This window comes from Ogataea parapolymorpha, chromosome III (genome assembly GCF_000187245.1).
Source record: "Ogataea parapolymorpha DL-1 chromosome III, whole genome shotgun sequence".
NCBI lineage: Eukaryota > Fungi > Ascomycota > Pichiomycetes > Pichiales > Pichiaceae > Ogataea > Ogataea parapolymorpha.
The window spans coordinates 592,523-606,667 of NC_027864.1; the positions used below are offsets into that span (position 1 = coordinate 592,523).

The 14,145-nt window shown below is 48.2% G+C and overlaps 8 protein-coding genes across 8 annotated transcripts; 5 read left to right on the forward strand and 3 right to left on the reverse strand.

The window, feature by feature from the left end:
- Nucleotides 1–160: 160 nt before the first annotated feature.
- On the reverse strand, nt 161–2,005 carry HPODL_00499 (Vacuolar protein sorting-associated protein 9a; the record flags this gene model as incomplete). The annotated part of the gene is made up of 1 exon (XM_014080453.1): nt 161–2,005. The coding sequence occupies one exon, from the start codon at nt 2,003–2,005 to the stop codon at nt 161–163; it is 1,845 nt and encodes a 614-aa protein (XP_013935928.1).
- A 508-nt stretch (nt 2,006–2,513) lies between these two features.
- HPODL_00500 (Inorganic phosphate transporter PHO84) lies at nt 2,514–4,208 on the forward strand (the record flags this gene model as incomplete). The annotated part of the gene is made up of 1 exon (XM_014080454.1): nt 2,514–4,208. One exon carries the CDS (start codon nt 2,514–2,516, stop codon nt 4,206–4,208), a length of 1,695 nt encoding a protein of 564 aa, XP_013935929.1.
- A 68-nt stretch (nt 4,209–4,276) lies between these two features.
- HPODL_00501 (splicing factor U2AF subunit) lies at nt 4,277–4,876 on the forward strand (the record flags this gene model as incomplete). The annotated part of the gene is made up of 1 exon (XM_014080455.1): nt 4,277–4,876. The coding sequence occupies one exon, from the start codon at nt 4,277–4,279 to the stop codon at nt 4,874–4,876; it is 600 nt and encodes a 199-aa protein (XP_013935930.1).
- A 67-nt stretch (nt 4,877–4,943) lies between these two features.
- HPODL_00502 (uncharacterized protein) lies at nt 4,944–7,433 on the forward strand (the record flags this gene model as incomplete). Its single annotated transcript, XM_014080456.1, has 1 exon — nt 4,944–7,433. One exon carries the CDS (start codon nt 4,944–4,946, stop codon nt 7,431–7,433), a length of 2,490 nt encoding a protein of 829 aa, XP_013935931.1.
- A 433-nt stretch (nt 7,434–7,866) lies between these two features.
- HPODL_00503 (Protein SFK1) lies at nt 7,867–8,694 on the forward strand (the record flags this gene model as incomplete). The annotated part of the gene is made up of 1 exon (XM_014080457.1): nt 7,867–8,694. The coding sequence occupies one exon, from the start codon at nt 7,867–7,869 to the stop codon at nt 8,692–8,694; it is 828 nt and encodes a 275-aa protein (XP_013935932.1).
- Nucleotides 8,695–9,015: 321 nt separating this feature from the next.
- HPODL_00504 (mannosyltransferase) lies at nt 9,016–10,638 on the forward strand (the record flags this gene model as incomplete). The annotated part of the gene is made up of 1 exon (XM_014080458.1): nt 9,016–10,638. One exon carries the CDS (start codon nt 9,016–9,018, stop codon nt 10,636–10,638), a length of 1,623 nt encoding a protein of 540 aa, XP_013935933.1.
- Nucleotides 10,639–10,643: 5 nt separating this feature from the next.
- HPODL_00505 (Peroxisomal membrane protein PEX11C) lies at nt 10,644–11,501 on the reverse strand (the record flags this gene model as incomplete). Its single annotated transcript, XM_014080459.1, has 1 exon — nt 10,644–11,501. The coding sequence occupies one exon, from the start codon at nt 11,499–11,501 to the stop codon at nt 10,644–10,646; it is 858 nt and encodes a 285-aa protein (XP_013935934.1).
- Nucleotides 11,502–11,576: 75 nt separating this feature from the next.
- On the reverse strand, nt 11,577–14,129 carry HPODL_00506 (putative leucine--tRNA ligase, mitochondrial; the record flags this gene model as incomplete). The annotated part of the gene is made up of 1 exon (XM_014080460.1): nt 11,577–14,129. One exon carries the CDS (start codon nt 14,127–14,129, stop codon nt 11,577–11,579), a length of 2,553 nt encoding a protein of 850 aa, XP_013935935.1.
- Between the last annotated feature and the right edge of the window lie 16 nt (nt 14,130–14,145).

Here is a 14,145-nt window from a genome sequence, read left to right on the forward strand (position 1 = left end):
GATGGATACTTTGTTGGCTCAGACTCGGTACTTTTCATGTCATTCTATTCTGATCTAAGCCGCACGCCGAGCCGCACTTCGCGGTTTTTTCACAGGAGAATTTAAAAAAAATCGCTCCTGCAACACGAACGCGTGATCGACAAATGCTCATGGGCCATTGTTAGTGACTGAGCTCCAACAATGCATCCACGCAGTCGCCTATGTTGCCTCCGCCTTCTGTGCGGGCCTTGGAGGCAACGACGTCGGTAATAAGTTCGCGGTCCAAATTTGGAAACATCGAGACCAGTGCATCGGTCGTCTCCTCTCGCTGCTTGCGCATTGTCTCCTGGTGCTCGTGCTCCTCTAAGGACAGCTTTTTGATGTCGATGAGTTCTTGTTTGGCGGGTGTTTCCGAAGGAGACGGTGAGGTCTGGAACAGGTTGTTGAACGACGACGAGATCGACTGTTTCATCATCTCGGCCGACTTCGTGAGCACCTGCGACGGCGACTCGTTCGAATTCGACCCTATCAGCTCTGTCAGTTTCTTTGGTATCGGCGAAAGGATGTCATTGGCGCCCTTCTGCTCATTTCTTTGTTTTTTCTCCTCCTTCTGTTTCTCCAGCCTTTGCTTCGCAAGTGCAAGCTGCTCATCAAATTCCTCGTCCTCAATTGTCAATTTGTCTCGATCAAGATCAATGATGAAGTTGCATGCAATCTCCAGCGTGCTCACGTAGTACGATGTCTCGCCAACCAGGAACTCCTCCAATCTAAACCGTTCGATGTACTGCAAGTTGGAATAGAGATATTTGGGTTTCGCCTGCAAAAGCACATAGATCAGTAACGGCACAAACGAATCGGCGTTCTCTTCGATCTGGTGCATTTTCTGCTGCTGTCGAATAAGCCCGAAAATTATCTTGCAGCAGTTCAAAATACAGATGATCTTGTCCCTCGGCGACTTGTAATTGTTGATCTTGTTGATCTCGCCAGACGCAAGTTTGACGAAGTTGGACTCCAGACCTAGCGAAACGGGTATGTCCAGATGTCTCGGATTGATCCAGTCATACAGCTTCAAGGAAGTGTGGTACTTGCGGTCTTTCAAGAGGTCTTCCCGCTGCTGTGGAGATTGTTTTGGTTTTGGTGTCGCCGGTGCAAACACTTGTGAATACAGCCGTGTAAGCACTAGTTTCTCCAGTCCCTCTTTGCAGTTGTCCAACTCCAGCTCGTCTTGGATGGTGTTAAAAGGGTAGTATTGCAGCAGTTTGTCGTACAGAAACGCCTCAAAATCCTTAATCAGTTTAACTTGCTCGTCCACTGTCCATGTTCTCTGAGAAAATTGGGTCAAGAAAGAGCGAAGGTATTTGTGAATAGGCTCACATTGCTTGTTTTTGAACATTGTCAGGAACTTCTGGAAATCAAATACAACGCTTTTCTTGTTCGACGTAGGAGGGTTCGGGTAGTCTGTAGGCAGCTTCTTGTCATCCTGTTTCTTTGGCTTGGGTAATTCTTCTTTCTGAGATGCCTTTAACTCCTCCTCCTCTTCCTCCGAGTCTGAAGTGTCGTTTAATTCCTCGCCCTCCCCATAGCTAGTGGATGTAATATGCTCTAACGACACAGACGTCTCCTCATCCGCAGATTTCTGTTCGTTGGGCCTGTTTTCGCTATCAGAAGCTTTCTCTGTCGCCGGTCCCGACTCCTGTTTTGACTGTTCGGGCTCAGGCTCAATTGGCTGGGTTGCAGTTGCAGACTCTTCAATTTTGGCCTCTTCCTTTTCGCTCGGTTCCTCTGGCTCACTCTCCTCAACCTCCTCGTGCTGGCTGGTGCCGGAAGCCTTATCGTGGTGTTCGGGCCTATCTTTGTCAAATTGCCCTAGAAAATCCATTAGGGTGGTCTTGTCCGCGGTGTGGGCAGAGCCGGCAATGGAGACCGAGCTTGACACGCTAACTGAAGGCTGCGGAGACTGCAGTGAAGGCAGCAGCAATCCCTGGGCCTTCTCTTGGGACGCTTTGCGGACGTTTTGAAAGGACATAATTAAATTGGTGCAAAGATGGACACATAAGCTAAGCGGTGCAGAGATGTGGGATGGGATTAAAGTTCTGTCGGTCGTCGAGAGGTGTCGACGAAAGAAATAAAATAAAACAGCAGGCCGCCCCACGTTTTCTTTTCTGGATCGGTGAGAGCCCCCACGTGCCTCGTAGTTTTTTAATTTTTTTGCACGCACACGAGGACCTGCTAATTTAGTACAACTTATTGGTAGCACGTGTGTTCGGCGTTCAAAAGCGAAACTACTATCCTCCTACTTCTGGGCATTTTCTTGGCTCGTCGACCAATCAAAACGGCGTCACGTTGCAGTCACCGTTTTTTTCGCGTCTTTTTCCGTGCTGCGGCCGGCAAAATAGTAGCCAATATCCCGAGCATCGTGGTTAATTAGAATTTTTGTTCGACTAATCTGCCCCCAAGCCGCATAAATTATATCTGCAGCTCTTTGGTATAAATATTAACAGTTTGTCCTCCTCAGGCCCATCTGCATCTTTCTTATGGCCGAATACAAAACTGCTGGTGGTAACGCTGCGTTCCACAACTATATCAACGACTTCGCCCATATCACCGATCCTCTTGAAAGAAGAAGACTGGCTCTGGAGAAGATCGATAATGCCAGCTTTGGATGGTACCACGTCAGAGCGGTCATGGTGGCCGGAGTCGGTTTCCTTACCGATGCGTACGACATTTTCGCCATTAACTTAGGAATCTCCATGATGACCTATGTTTATTGGGGTGGCTCCATGCCTTCCTCCACCAACACTCTTCTGAAAGTGTCCACTTCTGTGGGTACAGTTATTGGACAGTTCGGTTTTGGATTGCTTGCAGACCTTGTCGGAAGAAAGAAGATTTACGGCACAGAACTGATCGTCATGATCGTTGCTACCGTTTTGCAGTGTACCCTTGGTGAGTCCAAGGCTATTTCTTTCCCAGCTATTCTCACCTTCTTCAGAATCGTCCAAGGTATCGGCATCGGTGGTGACTATCCGCTCAGTTCCATCATCACTTCCGAGTTTTCGACCACTAAATGGAGAGGAGCCATCATGGGTGCTGTTTTCGCCAACCAGGGTTGGGGCCAGCTGCTGGCCGGTCTCGTGGCTCTCATCTGTGTTGTTGCTTACAAGGACGACCTTATTGTCGCCGAGACGGCTTCCAGCTGCACTGGAAACTGTATCAAGGCCTGCGACCAGATGTGGAGAATTCTTATTGGATTCGGCTGTGTGCCCGGTATGATTGCGCTGTACTTCAGATTGACCATCCCAGAGTCCCCAAGATTCACTTTCGACGTGTCCAGAGAGCTCGAAAAGGCCACTGCCGACATTGCCAAGTTCACCTCTGGTAAGCACGGAAACGCAGATATGGGCGATATCGAGGTTCTTAAGGAGACCGAGCAGCCTCTGGACGAGCAGGAGGAACTGGGACCACCAAAAGCCACTGCCAAAGACTTCTTCAGTCACTTCTCCAAATGGAAGCACATGAAAATCCTCATTGGTACTGCCGGTTCGTGGTTCATGCTGGATATTGCTTACTACGGCTTGGGTCTGAATACCGCTTCCATTCTGCAAACAATTGGCTACGCATCTTCCAAAAACGTCTACCATTCGCTTTACAACCAGGCTGCCGGTAACCTGATCCTTATTTGCGCCGGTGCCATTCCAGGTTACTGGTTCTCCGTTGCCACCATCGACACCATTGGAAGAAAAAGCCTGCAATTTGTTTCTTTCATCATTCTGACCGCCATCTTCTGTATTATCGGATTCGCCTACCACAAGCTTGGAGACAAGGGACTTCTTGCGTTCTATATCCTTGCCCAATTTTTCCAAAACTTCGGTCCAAACACCACCACCTTCATTGTTCCTGGTGAGTGCTTCCCAACCAGATACAGATCTACCGCACATGGTATTAGTGCTGCCGCAGGTAAGGTTGGCGCCATCATTGCACAGACCTGTATCGGTACCCTGCAAGACCATAATTGTGCCAGAGACGGCAAGGAGAAAAACTGCTGGCTGCCACACGTTATGGAGATTTTTGCTCTCTTTATGCTGCTTGGTGCTTTTACCACCGTTCTTATTCCTGAAACCAAGAGAAAGACACTTGAGCAGCTCTCAGAGGAGCTCCATGGTGAGGTTGACGTCTCAAAGCACCATCTGAGAGTAAACTCCTCCGACGAGGACGGAGAAAAAATTGTGTAAACAGACACTCGCTACATCATCGTATTTAATTTTTTTATCATATTAATTTATTTAACTTAGATCAATTTATGTCTGGGTCGGTCCACAACAAGCAGTTGTGCACTTTTTTCCAAAAAGTCGGGGCCTGCCGACATGGCGACAAGTGTGTGAGGACACACGTGTATCCGAAACACTCGAGAACCATTTTGTTTCCCAAACTGTACGACAACCCGAAACATGTGGAGGGACTGAAAAAGGGCGATCCCGAACCCGTCGCGCCGGAGATCGTGTCCTCGCTCGACGAAACGCAAATCCAGCAACGCATCGACTCGCTTTACAAGGACGTTTTTGTCGAACTGGCGCTGAAGTACGGGCCTGTGGATAAAATTGTCATCTGTGAGAACGTGAACCCCCACCTCAGTGGAAACGTCTATGTGCGCTTCAGGGACGAAGCCGACGCAATGAAGTGCTACAAGGAATGCAACGATCGCTGGTACAACGGCAAGCCCGTATTTGCAGAGCTCTCGCCGGTGACCAACCTCGACGACGCTACGTGCCGGCTCTACTACACAAACGAGTGCGACAGAGGCGGAATGTGCAACTTCATACACGAGAGACGGGCAGACTCCCGCTTGGAGCGCGATCTGTTTGCCTCTCAGCGCCGCTCCATGTCCGAAAGACGACGCTAGATTCTCGTTGGTGTCCGGAGTGCTTGTTAATATGTACAAATAATAACACGAAATTTGAAAAAATAGCATGGGTCTTGTTGCTAAGCTGGCGGACAAGTCAGCGGCAGAGCTGTTTGAGGAGTATTCAATCCAGCAGCTCCAACAGTTAAAGGTACAACTAGCCGCTGATGTCCATAATAAGAGGTTGGAACTGCGAACTTTGGTGGGGAACAATTATAGAGACCTTTTAAAAGTGGCAGACGACATTATCCAAATGAACGAACTTGCCGACCAGCAAACCTCTCGTCTATCTGATCTGACGTACAGAAAAGCGAAATACGATGACAAAAGTCTGCGAAACTTTAATAAGTTCTCCTCCGAGGTCCGAGCCAATGCTTTGGAAAAAACCAAGTTCCGTAATCGACAAGTGTTGTTGCGAAACATTGTTGACCACCTGGATTTTGGTCTCCAAGTTCTACGAGAAGAGGTCGAGGAATTGCAAGCAGAAACGCGGGTTTACGAGCACGAGGATGGTGAGAATTCGCACGAGTCTGTTTCGCTACAGTTTGTTCAACTCGCTAAGCAGTTTTATCTCACGGAGAGCTTTTTTGGGGACGAACTGAAAGGGACATCGTATGTGGTGGAGAAGTTTGGCAAAATGAAACAGGAGTTTCTGCAAGAATTGCGAACAGAGATGGCCGAGTGCACTGGTGACGGTGATTACGAGTTTGCTCTGCATTTGCTGGTGTCGTACATTTTTGTTGCACGAAGCCAGATCCTCAAAGCTCTTGAATGGTATCTCGATTTGCGTTATGGCAAAGTGCGAGAATTCGAGCTAAAACACGATTTACACAATTGTCTGAGCTACATTTATAACACGCTCAGCTACCTCGGGGTGTTCTGCTCAAAGCTTCCTACAACCCTGATGCGCCAAGTATACAGCTCAGCAAATTCAAATTGGGTCGCCAACACAGGTTTCAGGAAATATTCTCGCTGGCTCGATATACCCGCAAGTTACAAAGTGGATTTCCCTCTTTCACTGAACGAGCTGAAAAATATACCGGAAGGAGAAGTGGACAAGATCAGCGAAAATTGGAAAATCAATGTGGGTGCTTATCTCAAGGAACAAGTTGGTAACGACTTTGTTCAGTCGAGGGATATCGAGGCGCTTTCTTCCTCGCTTAGCAAAGTGCTTCAATCCTTCAAGAAATTCACTTCTCTGGTGGATATCAAATATGAAGATTCGAGACTCTTGGATAATCTTTTATCTGTGTGGAGGTCAGTTTTCTTTGAATTTTTGGAAAGCAACGTCGGGAACTTCCAGAATATTTCGAATTTGATCTTGGAAACTTATGGTAGCTCAGATCTTTTGCAATCGACTCGCACAACGTCTGGACTGAACCTATTCCAGTACACCGATCTCACCAACATTGATCTCTATCTCTCGCAAATCTCAAATCCATCGTTGTACACGATTGACGCCATTGTGACGCAGCTTGGTCAGTTCAAGCAGACTCTTGTAATGGTGCTGGACTCACTTCAAAGCTTGTCGAAGTTGTCGTCTTCCTTGACAAAACAAGTCTTGTCAATTGATGACTACGACGATGATGAATACTGGGGAAAGACGGCCGCTTATCTCAACAATTTAGTTGATGAGGGTATCTGCTTTGTGATAGACCAGCTCAACAACCTGATTACCGACTTCTTGAAGGAAATCGGAAAGCTAGTTGATTCAGGAGAGTCTTCGCCAATTAAGCATTTCTACATCATTCGAGTTTTATGCCAGCTGAGGGAAAATATCAACATCAACACGATTTACGACCATTTTAACCGCATCTCTACTTCAGCACAAAAGTTCCAAACCTTGGATTTGTCGGGCATGGTCGATGAGCTGCTACGAAAAATATTCAAACCTTTAGTGGTTAATATATCCTCACCCTTCAAAAACGAGATGAAACAGATGTTAAAGAAAAGACCTACTGAGAAATATGCCGAAGTTGCTCTCTGGACATCCAGTGAGCTCGACATTCCAGTTCCAAATGCGCCTTCGTTCGAATTGGAAAATGTTCTTTACAGATTGAGCTGCAGTCTCACTAATGTTGCTGAAAATCCAAGCGAGGATTTCAGCGATGTTTATTTCAGTGACACATTTGCAGAAGCCAAACTGGAGCTCGTGGATGATCTCATTGACTGTCTTGAAATTGAAAATAAGAAATCGGACAACTGCAGAGACCAAAAAGAACGTCCAGAAGAGCACGTTGTGCCTGAGGAAAGCGACATCGAGTCGGCTACAGAAAGGTCTGTGGGTCTGACTTCTCAAGAGCAGCATTCTATCGACTCTAAAACTATAGCACTGCTGACTTTCGCAGACCTTGTGTTTCTAAATTGCTTCAAAACGAATCCACTTTCGGAGACCGCGTTATTAGATCAAGTGCAAAAAGGCCGGTCCAAAATACAAGTTGACAAACTCGCAGAGATCAATCCCGACCTTGCTGACCTAGCATACATTCGGAACATCTGCAAGGGCATACTCGATCATTTCAAAGGATGCATGTTGATGTTCGGTCCACTGTACTGATTTTTCCAAACGGATGCCATAATAACAGCCATTTGAGGCTGATTAAGATTCTGCTGCTGGGATTGACGGAAATACTCGTCTCTTTCTATTTGCGATAAGTACGGAAACTCGGGAAGCGGGTGTTTCATCTGGAAATGGCGTTGCACCATAGCCAGTCTCTCAATAGAATTCATAGATTGTGTACAATATACCGTAGTACATCTTTTTAGTTGGGTGACAATACAGAAAAAATTTCAGTATCGATTCACGTGACCTGCAGCCTATGTGTCAAAACAATAAATTTTCCTTTTAGTTCAATTCGGGGCTGATAATTAAACTGAATCGCGGGCTAAAAATACAATAAAAAATTGCGTTATGCATTATTAAGAAGTTTCCTCGTTTGCTCAAGTAGACATAGACGTTTTTCCAACAATTTGCTTGAAATTCTTCTCCCATGATTAAAATTGGTTCTTTCAATTCACCAAATGTGAGGCCCAGATGGGCCTTCATCTTGCCGCTACTCTCCGTGGCAGCATGGTGGGGAATGCTGATTGCCATGATCGTGTGTTGGGTGGCGCAGGGCAGGCCTAACTACGAGCAAGATCACATTTACATGGCTCATCTCATTGTGTATTTGTCCAACATCGGAGCCACCAATTTGCAAGGACTTTTCATTGCCGGCACAGCAACCATGGGGTTTTTTTTCGTGTGGTCCGTTATAGAGGAGACCTACCTTAGATCTCGCCGGAAACGTTATTTGCTACCACGGTTCCGTCGCACAGCCACGGCTCTACATGTTGCTTGTATTATACTGACCTTTTTGTCCTCGCTTTCCATCTTTTTTGTGTCCTGCTTCAAGGACACCAAATATGACACTGTTCACTTGACCTTTGTGGGTATCTTCATTGTGCTCGATCTTTTTTGGGCAATCTGCAATATCAGCTTGTACTTCATCTACGCCAAACATTATACTCATTTTAAATGGTTCAAATGGAGTGCCTGGCTGAAACTAGTGTGGCTGATTATTGGAATCGCTCTCGCTATTGGCTATGTCGCTTGCATGCGCGTTGCAAGCAGACATGGCGACGCTTCTCGGCTGTGGGGAGTCTCTGCAGTGTTTGAATGGGCCGTGTGTTTCTGGTTCGGTGTGATCATGTTCTTGTTTTCCGTCGACCTTGGCCTCAGATCTAAGGCCGATTCAGATTACCAGACCGATTCCGGCTCTGAATGGGACAAGGAAAACAACATTCAAACGCCTCCCCAGGGAACTGTTCATTATTGATATGATTTTATGTATCGAGTAGAAAAAAATGGCGTTATCATTTCATCACAAGCGAGACAATAAACTAATAAACTTTAAATTTAAACAAGGGAAAAAAAATAGGCCTTAAAGAAAGAATCCACATGTGCTAAACTTTCTAGGATAATTTAGCTTTATTTTTTATATCACGCTAGATCGCAATTTATTATATGTTGATATACAGTCATGTCTTTGTTTGTGAATAAGAAACGGCTCGTAAAGATTGGAGCCGCAGCCATACTGTTGCTCACTGTGCAACTCTTCGTCTTCTCGGCCAGAAACTCGGAAAAGCAAATAATACATATGGGGGAGCAGGGTGCCTTGCCATTGGTGCCGATAGAATCGGTGGGTGGCAATTCACAGTCCTCAAGGCTCCGGGACTACTCGGATGACACCGTGCGAACAAGTGGTGGATTTTGGTTCACGCAAAAAAACAAAAACGCGCTCGTGGACCATTTGTTCAATTTATTGGTCGAAACGAAGCCCAAATCCCCTCCCCTAACAAATTATATCAACGGCGAGAAAGCACAACAAAAGTTTTCCAGCGACTCAGACTTCCATTTCAGCGAGAAGTATCTGATGGGGCTTTTGGACATCAAGGAAACAACATTGCTGGATCTGAAAACGCAACATCAGCAATTCGTCGATAAAATACGCGATCTGCAGATGAGCATTTTTGGGGACCCGCAGAAACAAATATACGGAGATGGGATTGTAATGGTCGGAGGAGGACGCTTTTCTTGGTTGGCGTTGCTGAATATCAACCAATTGAGATCCACAGGGTGCCAATTACCCGTGGAGGTGTTCATCGCGTCGGAGCAAGAGTATGAGCGAGACTTCTGTGACCGACTGCTACCTGCTCTCAATGCTAAATGCGTACTTGGCTTCAAAGAGCTCCCCATGCACAAATACAGGAAAAAGCTACAAATCGACGGGTATCAGTACAAGATTTTGGCAATTTTTGCTTCCAGTTTCAAAAGGGTTCTCCTGCTGGACGCAGACAACGTGGTAATCCACAATCCGGACATTTTGTTTGACTGGCCTGTGTTTGAAGAATATGGGTTGGTCTTATGGCCCGACTGCTGGTCCAGAACCACGCATCCATATTTTTACAGAATAGCTGATATACCGGTTGGTGATCACCCTGTGCGCGGCCAATTTATGGATAGAGAGTCTCCAGACGAGTGGAATTACCATGATTTGCCTGGAACCTTGCCCAACCCGGCCAGCGAGTCTGGCATGTTGCTGGTGAACAAGGAGACGCAGGTCGAAACTCTTTTATTGTCATTATACTACAATATGTTTGGGCCTTCGCACTACTACCCGCTTTTGACCCAGGGAGGAGCAGGAGAAGGAGATAAAGACACTTTTATTGCTGCTGCATACGCGCTTCGAAAGCCGGTCTATCAGGTCAAGCAGAGCATGAAGTTCTTAGGGTATCACGACACCTATGGCTACCATGCAAAGGCTCTAGGACAATGGGATCCTACCACTCACACAGAGGAAAAAATGCCGCCGTACCTGTCTAATTTCTACGACTTCCAAGACGGAGACGATGCCAGGTTGATGTTTATGCACTTGTCTTATCCGAAATTGTACCCTGATAAACTGAGGGACGAGATTTCGTGGGAACAGAACGGGGAGCTGAAACACCGCAAGCTGTATCCAGGAAAATTACCAAATTCGGCGTATGGTTTTGACCTGCGGATGTGGGAGCTTATAACGCAGCTGATTTGTCCGCAATGGACGCCGAACGAAACAAAAGATGCCGCCTCTGTGGAGATCCAAGACAAGTTGACGGGACTTGGCTTGCAGTACATCAAAAATTCCAAGGCGAATGCCGAGTGCCAAGGTCTATTCTTGCCTCACCTCGAGTATTTACGGACGCACACCTCGACAGAGGAGGAATTCTATAACTATGAATAGCGCTATCAAAGTTGGCGCACCTGTGCAAACACTTCCCCCCATGAATCTATTGTGGCGAACAAACTGGACATGGTGCCCAAGAATCCCACGGTGAGATCACTAAGGCACCCATCGTACGAAGACCAATGCACAGTAAGCGGCAAATTGGCGATGTTGGCGACCAACGAGCGGTTCAGAGAGCGGTTGTGGAGAAGGTCGAGCTGCTTGCCGGCAAGTTTAGTTTGAACCATGGTCTTCACCAGCTTCAAAACCTCCAGCACGACAAACACGGCCCATAGTCGCGACGAGGCCACATAGTACCCCAGTGAGGCCGACTTTTCAAGGTGCGTCCAGTTGTGGTCGGCTGCAAAAGCGATATTTTCGAGCGGCTGGTACGCCACGATGGATATGGTGCTTGTGGCTTCCAGCAGTTTTGTGACGAGACTTGAATCTGCTCTGAGTATCCTGTGCAAGTCTTCGAGGCCGAACGCTAGCAATCCGGGCAGGCCCCACATGCGATTGAAGATGCGCACGTCGGCAATATAGTCCGATATGAGTCTCAACTTGGTGGATAAGGAGTCTAGAGGAACATTAATAGAGAAACGCTGTTTTGGATCGAGCGCGCGTTGTATCTTTTGTATGTATGCCTTTATGAGCGAGAGGAATCCTTGGATCTTCAATTTTTCCGCCAAGTTACTCAGAATCTGCACGAGTTCTGGCCTTCTCTTGATAAGTTCAGAGATAAACAAAGATCCATAACAGACGGTCGACAGCAGCGAGTCGAGCTTCAGAGGGTCTTCGAATGGGCTGCCCAGCAGGCTATAGAGCTTGGGATTGGCTAGCAGTCGCAGCAGATACTGAGTTTTCTGGACTCTTTTGGACATTTTCCTTAGGGACCAAAAAAAATTACTTTTTGCAATGCTTATTATATCTATATACAGATAATTTATCATGTGAATTTATTTCTCCACGATGAAAACCACCGTTTTAGGTTTGAGAATGACCTTTTTGATATTTTTCGTTCCAATCCATTTTTCTCCTTCCGGAGTGGTCAAGATCTGGGAGATGCACCTTTCCCGGTCCTCTATCAAATTCTCCGGGCCGTGGTAGACAAACCTCATTCTGCCGTTCACCATCACAGTGTACGGAACGGTAGCAGCAATAAGAGGCCTGATTTCCGGCCAATCGGCCGTCAAAACAGATTCAACCGGCCATGGATGAAGCACCTCGTTTGCCTCCTCGCTCACACTGGGTGCGACAGGGCTCAGCGCTTTCAGAAGGTCCAGATAGGAAACGTAAAGCACAGCCGTGGAAACGTCCTTGTTGTTCAGCTCGCTGTAGATCTTGTTAGTGTACTTCATGTAATCTGAGATCACTGTATTCAGCGACAGCGATTTGCTCAAAGAGTCCGTGATAGAATGCAGAAGCTGCTGACACTCGTTGTGGACAGAAATCTCGGACTTGGTGTACAGATCTGTTGGTTTTGGTTGCACCGGCTCTTTCAAACGTTCACGCAAACCACCGGCAATGGTCAACACCTTGGCCAGCCATCTTTCAATACCAACAATCTTGTCCTCGTCCCAGTTCAAAACGTCCTCGATTGGCGCCTGGAACAGCACGTGAGCTCTGGTAGCGTCTGCTCCATGGCGGGCTATACAGTCCGATGGATCGGCGCCGTTATGTTTCGACTTGGACATTTTTTCAAACGACACGGCCGCTGTCCTGCCAGTCTCCTTCATCACGGCCCTACCGTCGGACATTATCTCGTACTCATCCGGCTTCAGGAAACGGCCCGTCTCTGGCTCCGTGAAAGTCCGCCCGTGGACCATTCCCTGGCTCACAAGTTTTTTGATCGGCTCTCCGTTCACAGCGCTGCCATCCCAATAGCCGATTGTGTTCAGGAACTTGCTCACAAACCGCACATATAGCAGGTGCAATATGGCGTGCTCAATGCCGCCCAGGTACTGGTCCACGCTCAGCAGCGGACTCACCACCTTGGGATCCATCAACTGCTGCTCGTTATGCGGATCCAGGTACCGGAACAGATACCACGACGAGTCCATGAAGGTGTCCATGGTGTCTGTGTCGCGGCGGGCAGCACCTCCGCACGAGGGACACTCCACGTTGACAAATTCCGGGATTTGCGCGAGCGGCGACCCGCCACGGCCTAGAAGCTTGTCGACCTTGGGCAACAGCACAGGCAGCTGATCGTCTGGAACCGGGACCGTGCCGCAGCGGTCGCAGTGAATTATCGGGATCGGAGCGCCCCAGAACCGCTGCCTGCTGACCAGCCAATCGCGTAGTCTGTAGGTTGTGCGTTTTTGGCCGAGCTGGTGCGACTCCAGATGCTCGATAATTTTTTCGCGGGCCGTGGTAGCAGACAGACCTGCCAGAAACTGGGCGTCTGCGTTCATCACGCCGCTGGCGCCGAAATACGGCTCATTGGCCTCTAAAGAGCTGTCTTCCGGCTCAACAGTGGACCGGATTGACGTTTCACCCATGCTTTTCCAGAACTCGTAGTCTCTGGCGTCGTGCGCAGGACATCCCATCACTGCTCCGTGGCCGTAGCCAGAAATGACGTACGGCGCAACAAATACAGGCACCTTTTCGCCGGTGACGGGATTCGTCGCCTCCAAGGGCAGCTTCACGCCTGTATCGTACTGTTCAGCAAGCTCGGGTGCCGTCTGTTTTATTTTGGTAGCAATAGGATGGTCAGCCGCCAAAGCCAAATATTGCAGACTAAAAATCGTCTCGGCGCGCGTCGTGTACACAAATGTGGTCTCCTCGCCGACCTGGAACCGAATCTCGGCTCCTGTGCTCTCACCGATCCAGTTGCGCTGCATGGCCTTGACCTTAGCCGGCCACTCGTCCAAAGTATCGAGGTCGGCATTCAGCTCCTTGGCAAATTTCGTAATGCCCAGAAACCACTGCTCAAGAAGCCGTTTTTCGACCACCGCCCCCGAACGCCACGAACGGCCCTCTGAGTCGACCTGCTCGTTGGCCAGAACCGTCTGGTCCACAGGGTCCCAATTGATCTCTGCCTTCTTGCGGTACGCGTAGCCGTGCTCGTACATCAGCAAAAATAGCTTCTGCGTCCACTTGTAGTAGGCAGGATCGCACGTGGTAACCTCGCGGTCCCAGTCGAAATCGGCCAGCATGGCTTCCATCTGGACCTTCATTTTCGAGATGTTGAGCTTAGTCCACTTCTCAGGGCTCACGTTGCGGTCGACAGCGGCGTTTTCCGCAGGCAATCCAAAGGCATCCCAGCCCATCGGATTAATCACGTTGTACCCTTGCATGCGGTAAAATCTGGCCAGCACGTCGGCTATAGTGTACACCCTAAGATGGCCCATATGGAGAATGCCCGAGGGGTACGGGAACATCGCAGTCGAGTAGATCTTGCCCTTGGTGGGGGCCACTTTCCTGCGTGGGTTCAGCGAGCAGCCCTGCTTCTTCCACCTGGTCGTCCATTTGGTGTCCAGCTTGGTGAGGTCGAAAATTCGTCGAGACATAATTTATTTGATTTTT